The sequence below is a fragment of the Mya arenaria genome, chromosome 8, assembly GCF_026914265.1.
Source record: "Mya arenaria isolate MELC-2E11 chromosome 8, ASM2691426v1".
In the NCBI taxonomy this organism is placed as follows: Eukaryota; Metazoa; Mollusca; class Bivalvia; order Myida; family Myidae; genus Mya; species Mya arenaria.
The window spans coordinates 40,703,367-40,710,864 of record NC_069129.1 but is presented as its reverse complement, the minus strand read 5'-3'; the positions used below and the strand labels follow the sequence as shown (position 1 = coordinate 40,710,864).

At 36.3% G+C, this 7,498-nt stretch overlaps 1 protein-coding gene across 1 annotated transcript; it reads right to left on the bottom strand.

The window, feature by feature from the left end:
* Positions 1-1,852: 1,852 nt before the first annotated feature.
* LOC128244184 (uncharacterized) lies at positions 1,853-4,745 on the bottom strand. The gene is made up of 2 exons (XM_052962202.1): positions 4,127-4,745; positions 1,853-2,784 (listed from the first exon to the last, which is right to left on the bottom strand). Exons 1-2 carry the CDS (start codon positions 4,743-4,745, stop codon positions 1,853-1,855), a joined length of 1,551 nt encoding a protein of 516 aa, XP_052818162.1.
* Positions 4,746-7,498: the final 2,753 nt, after the last annotated feature.

The following is a 7,498-nucleotide window of genomic DNA, read 5'->3' as shown; positions in this document are numbered from 1 at the left end:
AAAAACACGGCCCATTTCCAGTATACCACCTGACCTGGTGGGGCTGTGGATACAACTGACTGGTGCATAACACATTCACTTGGCACTGCGGAGCTACCTTAAAAGTTAAAACACGGCCAATTTCCCGACTATCCCCAGACCTGGGGGGACCGTGGTTACAAATGACTGATCAAATAATGCATAGATCCTTCCCATAGTACTTCAAAACACTTCCCATACAGACAAGCAAACAAACCAATCTCATCACAATTAAGTGATAATAATTTTCTTCCGAGTGGCAGTTATCATAAATTTGGGCTTTTAAATGCTGTTAAAACGTATATGGTTATCTAAAGCATTAGTCTTTTTTAACATCACTCAATGACAGTCTGTCACAACAAAATAATTATAAATGGTGAGCTCAAACATTGAGCTTGACATTCTTCAACCACTGTAGAGGCTATTTTTCATCGCCCAGTACTAATCTTTCAGTGAAATCACCATATGGTTGGCTAAAACATTGGCAAAAGCAAGCATGCTTGAATCTTCATTATATTGAAATCTTCATATGCCTGAATGTTGGAGTTGATTTTCCGCAACATTGTCAACACTGTAAGCAGCCATGAACGTCGTTTTTAACCTCCTTTCTAAGAGTTCAAGCTGCAGACAACAGTTTATAAACATTATGATCTTTGAGCGAATAATGTTATGATCATTAGTGTTTACGGGAAGCCCCATAGTATTCTATATAAAAACTTTTCAGTATGAACATATTCAGTTAATGAATATTTCTTTTGTGTAGGACCACATTTAAATTGTTCATATAAGTTCACCAATAAACTTCATTCAAGTTCATATTAAATCAATCAATTCATACTGTCTTTTCGACAACAAGTTATCAAAAACTGTCACCAAAGTTACCATACAATATTACGGTACCCTTAATGTTGGTGACAAGCAAGCCTGACTTTGTTGTAGAACAAACTAACACAATAATTATGTACACACATACTTCATAAGAATAAACATTGAATTAATGATTATGTCAAAGTATTTACGATATATCATTACAAAAAGCCCTTAGTGTCTAGTTGTATTTCATAACAAGTCTTGTATAAGAGAGACAGAAATATCAATCTAAATTGACATTGTTCTTCAGTTATTTCCATAAGATCTAAATGTCTTGAACCAATGATCATTGACCAATATATTAGTCGACTATAATGTGCAAGATTGTTCAGTCAATATGAAGGAGCTCACAAAAGTTTCTGATGTATTTTTACAATTCACATCCGCACTTTAACACAAGGAGGCCATATCATCAAGACTCCAGGAGCCGTTTCATATTTATCTCTTGAATAGTATGAAAAGTGCCCCAAGGATGCTTAATCAAGTTATAGCCCCCAGATGTCCACACCTCGCTCACTCAACACATTTCACGCATTCCGATACGTACAGAGTTTTCATTCTTTGACCAAGTAAATTTTCTTCTTCTAGTATTCTCATTCACAAAAAAATCACAAATAAATGTGCTATACAAGTGATATCTAGTCATTTTACGCCCCTAGCTGGTAATAAGTCTTCACACGAACAATTCTCTTGTAATTTCACATTTTATGTTGTTTTAATTCCCAGTCTTACAGAGACTGAGTCCGGTAGTCCTTTATTTAAATACGCATAGCCATGTCGTTGGTCCCTTGCCTTGTGTCCCTAAACAGGGATTGATTTTAAACTTGCGACAACCTTATCACTATGAGACAGCTCATACCAATATTATATTTTTTTAAAGGCATACGACATGTTTTCCGTTAAAGTTTTACAAATATAGCATATCACTTAGAGTCCTAATCATTTAATAGTTTAATACAATTCCTTAGTTATCAATCTTCTCCTTGTTCTCCTTCTTCTCCTCCTCTTCCTGCTCATCATCAATTTTGAACACTTTTAATGCGTTAGAACATAACTTTCCGCTGAGAATGTAACGCGTGCGAGGACAGAAGGTCACGCAGTAGAGCCCTTGTGGTCTGAATAAAAAACTGAGTATTTTTGTCAGTAGAGAGGGCTTCAAAAGTCCATTCTTCTCTCCCAGTATTTCCACCATAGTTCCGACCTTCTCTGTCAGCAGCATAACGTTGTTGCTGTCCATGCCACATACGAACAACTGCCCAGACCCAACAGCCACAACGGACATAGGACCTTTCAGCTGCTCGTTCTGGTATTCCCGCAGGACCTCCCCGTCCATGGATAGCTGCAGCACGGTGTTGGAGTTGTAATCAGAAACATACAGGGTCGGTTGTGTGAAGGCTGACACAGTCAGGTAGTTTGGAGTCTGGAACGGTGTTTGTCCCATATATGTTCGAATTGTTTTTGCAATACTACCACTAGTTGTCATAACTTCAATACGTGCTTCGATAATGTAGGACATGTAAAAATGATCGTCATGGAACGCAATACCGCGACAACCGTTAGACACCTTAATATCCATGTCCAATAACAATTGCGCTCTTTTTATAGTCAGCAGCTGAACTATAGCCTTCTCTGGGATGGTGACAGCGGCCTTGTCATCAGCGAGCACACATACGTCCCATGGCTGGCCTGGCAGCTGTAGGTGGGACGTAACGGAGCGAGCGGTGACGTCCAAAAGTTTGACCATTTTGTTGCCATTATCAGCCAGAAGAATGAGGCCGGGAGTCAGCAGGGCAGATCCGGTGATAATGCAGACATTCTTATCATGTGACGTGGTGACTTCAATGTCCGCCTCCTTCTTCCATGTGATCGTAGGCAGTTCAGGGACATAAGCAGGAACTGAAAAACGGGACTATTTGAGTGGATTTTTGGTAAAACAAATTTACATGGTACACAACACGATAGAGTAATAGACTTTAATACGAAAATGAAAAGAAATAAGATTAAAATAAATAACATTTATGTTAAAGTTAATGTTTTTCTTTTATATCCTCGCACATTTGTTATACATTAAAAATAGCCATATGGTCCAACCCAATATCCATTTTGTCCGTGTCTTCATTTGAGTTCCATTAATTATCATGGTTATGTAACTATTTAAAAACTTCTTTTGGCCAAGCTATGTTAGTTATAAATATAACATGCACGTCTTAGATACTCTTTGCATGACTATATTGATTATTGTGGGCATAACAACAGTCCTGGGTCAGTTTCCACTAACGTCTTGAGTCTAGTTACAGACAAAGACTAAAAAACATGATTTTTTAAGTTTGATAAAAATTCATTAATATCACTCTTATTGACAAAAAAGGAATATATAAAATTAAAATTAGTCATACATAACATATACAGCAAATTTTAACATAAATGCTTTATTTTTTAAAATGTTACCAGAAAATCAAGACCTGCAGTTCTGATTCTTAAATCTCAAACTCAGACTCAAGGCGTTAGTAAATACGGACCAGTATTCTAGCCGTCAAACTTGCGTCCAATTTTACTTTTCTATTGTTTAGGATAATTCACTTCGAGAAATCGCAACATTTTGCTTTCAAATTATTTGTTATGAATTTTACAGAAATGGATGAGAATTAAATGCTGATATTGTAACGGAGCATTTAAATAATATATTTAACATATTGCTTTGGTAAATTGACAAATAAATTTGAGACATTTTCTTGAGGTGTATTAATTATATGACCTCAAATAAATGAAATATTCGTTAACATTGTACATGGGTGGACGATATATAACAAAAGCATTCCTTATACGTGCCACGAACTTAACGGACACACAGTTCGGCAACAAATAATACAACCACTAAGAATAGAATGTTACCGTTGAATGGAAAATAATTCATTACTGCCTTAAATGGTTAATTACTTTGATAAAATCAATAATAGATATAATTCTTGGTGGTCCTTTTCTGAATAATATTATCAAAATACATACTTATCATGGCAGAACATAACTTTGATATAACATTAATCATGAAACCAAACTGTTTTCCATCAAAACCTATCCGCCAGCATCAATTTGAAATAAATAATAATATTGTATACAATTTAAATGGTTTCTAACCCATTGTTTAAATATAAGAATTTCAATTAAAAATCGATTTTAATAAAAAAAACACTGATTGAAATACACAGGTTTAACCACTTTATATGGTGTATAAACGTACTTTCTCTCCGAAACTCTCCCGCTTCATCTACTGTTCCTAGACTCCTTCTCGATACAGTCAGCTGTTCTGTGTCTGAATCTGTTCTGAACCTAAATTTCCGGGCCCTAAGCCGCCCAGTCATCTTCTTTAGCTCGTCTCCAATCTCCTGAAGCTTCTTATGAGCTATTCTCGCCGCCACGTACCGCTGGTGTACCGACACGTCCTCAGAAGTTATCTCTTTCCGTATGGCCTCCAATTCGTCTTCCAGCGACTCAAATTCAGTCTTTAGTGCAGCCAACAAGCTTTCATCCTCGGTCTTCACTCCCCGAATGTTATCCAATAGCTCATTCTCTCGACAGACCAGGCTATCATTGACTTTTGCCCGGAACATTCTCAGCTCGTTGATTTCAACTTTAGCCTGGTTTTGGACTTCATCATATATCTCTTTGACATTCAAAATGGACTCAGAAAGGATATTTTCGAATTGATTTGTAAATTGTGTCAGCCAATCAAATTCCCTACCGTCGACAAAAGATTTAGACACATCAGTAATGTAGTCTACTTCACAGTTGCGATGGTCTAGAACGATGCAGTCACAGCAGCCAATGTCATCATGGGTCGGGCAGTAAAACTTGATCATCTCCCTCGGATGTGTTTTGCAGTATTCAGTATCGCCATGGTCTGACTACTTGTTTAACGGGTTGAAGGAGAAATTCTTATCTATGGACGACATAACGTGGTTCCTTGACATGCGGAACTTTGTATGGGATTCGGTACATGGAGGACACATGTACTCCTCACATGTTTGACAGAAGCCCTCAGCTACGATGCGTTTTCCGCACGGCTGACAGTAGACGGTGATGTCAAGGTTAGGGTTCTTCTTCTTTCCGAATACCTCCATCTGTAAAAGGTTTTATTTCGAAAAAAAGTAAATTGAGGTGTTTTCACATATGAATGGATATTTTTGTAAAAACAATATGTTTGTACATCGGGTTTTTTTTTCCAGAAAACAAAGTATTCCTGAAACATGAATTTAGTTCGAATATGTTTCTTTTTGGTAAAATATGTGTCAAAAATATCCTGTAACAAGTTAGAAATCTTACTGTTCATATTAGACTACCCATATGGATTATTTTTATAATACTTAGCATTGTTCAAGCCGTACCGATTTGTTAAAATCTCACGTTATGGTAAAAATATTGAAAACAACTTATTGACATCCCCTCCCCCTTTCAGCAATACACCCACGCTTCAACTCTCTAGAGGTATAACCTCCGCCCTTTAACGTATGCGGTTTTTAGTAGTATTTAAGGATTACTCATTAGTAGTAACCGGTACGATGAAAAATCAAAATGTTCCAGTATTCACGGTACGTAGATTCTCAAAATAGTATTGATAACGAAGAATTTTGGACACAAGATGAATAAGTTTCGGTACGCATGAGGCAAGGGGGGGGGGGTACACCCTTACTTTCGACCAATACAATTGTAGACCACAACAAACTCTGCCTTAATACCACGAAATCGCTTGTACTCGTGATATAATAATCCTGATTTTATACATGCACACTTATTATCTACGCATGCATATACAGTGAAAACTCACTAAACCGGACAAGGTCCGGACTGGGCAAAATTTCCGGTTTAGTGAGGATTCCGGTTTAGTGAGGATTTGATGTACGGAGTAAGTTTACTCAAAATATTAACTGAGTTAACCTTTAAAGGGATGTTGGAAATTGGAATAAAATAAAAACACATAAAGATAACATTTATTTTACATAACCGATGGTTCAAGTAACTTAAAATAATGCATAGAGTATACATGTATATTCATTTATATATTAATGTCTATTACAGATACAGTTTATACAGTTTTAGACGGAGGTTGAGACATGATTAAAGCACATGCAAAAGTGATTAACATAATTCTGCGTTTTTATTATCATCTTTTTTCCGAGTCTAAAAAAATAAAACAACTCGCGTAATTTAATGCTTGTTAAGTATGTTTGATAGTTTAATTAACGCACCGCTCTAATTTGATTCACTCATAGATGTCTTTAGATAAAACAACGCTCCAAAATGATCACTTTATAACCGTTTCTAGTTCTTTATTTTCTGCAACAAACAAATTAATGTTTCAATTAATTTTCTTTTCACAAGTTTGATTAACGTTTGATTATCGCGCGGCACTCAATCCACAGCGCAATCATCATTATCGATTATCGAGTTATCACAACATCAAAGGTGCGATATTTAACGACGCACCGGCTGTCAAAATAAAGTGACACGCGATTTGCGAATTCCTAATACACAAAATTATTTTGACATGTTTGAACAAATATATGTCCGGTTTTGCGAAGTAAAATTACGTTGATAACTTACAAATTTTCTCGATTTTTTTGTCCGGTATCCGGAATTCCGAGGTTCCGGTGTTGTGGGGATTATTTTACATTGAAAATAGAAGGGGAAAATCGGGACTCTGAAAAAAGTCCGGTATCCCGAGGATTCCGGTTTTGTAGAGATCCGGTTTAGTGAGGTTCCACTGTATTATTATCTTGACTAGGGTTGTCTCTTTTCAGTATATAAAAGCTGTACAAAACTTATTGGACTAAAGTAATTAGCAGCTTTGCGCTTAAACGTTTATTGTAATAAAGTAAATACTAGTAGTAAGATTTCCAAATAACTAATTCCGCCCCATTACCTTTTTGTCTTTACGTTTTGCTCTTCTCCCTTTGGTCTGTTTCAACGTGTCATTATAGGTCTCCTGTGTTCTACAGCTGTATAATATGTATATCCTCAGCTACAGTTTTGATGGGAGGAACACAATATTCGTATCTAAGTTGAACATGTAACACGCACGCAGGTGCGCTGAACAGATAACGACACGTATAGATAATAACCAATTCTAAATGAATGTACTTAATACTGGCATCATTTCTAAAACTTTGCACCCCCCCCCCCCCCCGTCTGAAGATAAGCGTATTACAAATATAAACTGTAAATAGAAGTATTGATAGCTGAAGAAATAGCGACAGTATAATTATTAGTAGTTGTAGTAGTAGTACGTATTATTACTCTCAGCGTTGATGTTGTTGTAGTTGTAGTGTTGTTTTGTGACGTTGATTGTCTCCCAGTTAGTGTTCAGCCAATAAAACAGGGAAATCGTCCTTGTAGTTTCCATTGTATTATTTATTTCACATACTTTAAGCGAAAACTTCTGTGAGCTTATTAATCAATTATTAGGAATTTTGTTCAACAATTTGTTTAATGTGTGAATTCTGTGTGACGTAATGCATTCTGAAAGGCATACCGGTCTAACATTATATTTTGCCCCGGTTTTCAAAAGATCACGGATCAACTTTTAACATTGGAAACTGATTTTGACCATAATATA

What these genes read in the sequence shown, in the direction of transcription:
- LOC128244184 (XM_052962202.1), bottom strand. Translation starts at nt 4,745, where the DNA reads ATGATCAAGTTTTACTGCCCGACCCATGATGACATTGGCTGCTGTGAC. An exon ending in GGGAGAGTTTCGGAGAGAAA is followed by an intron (nt 2,785 to 4,126) that starts GTACGTTTATAC and finishes CCCGTTTTTCAG; the next exon opens with TTCCTGCTTATGTCCCTGAA.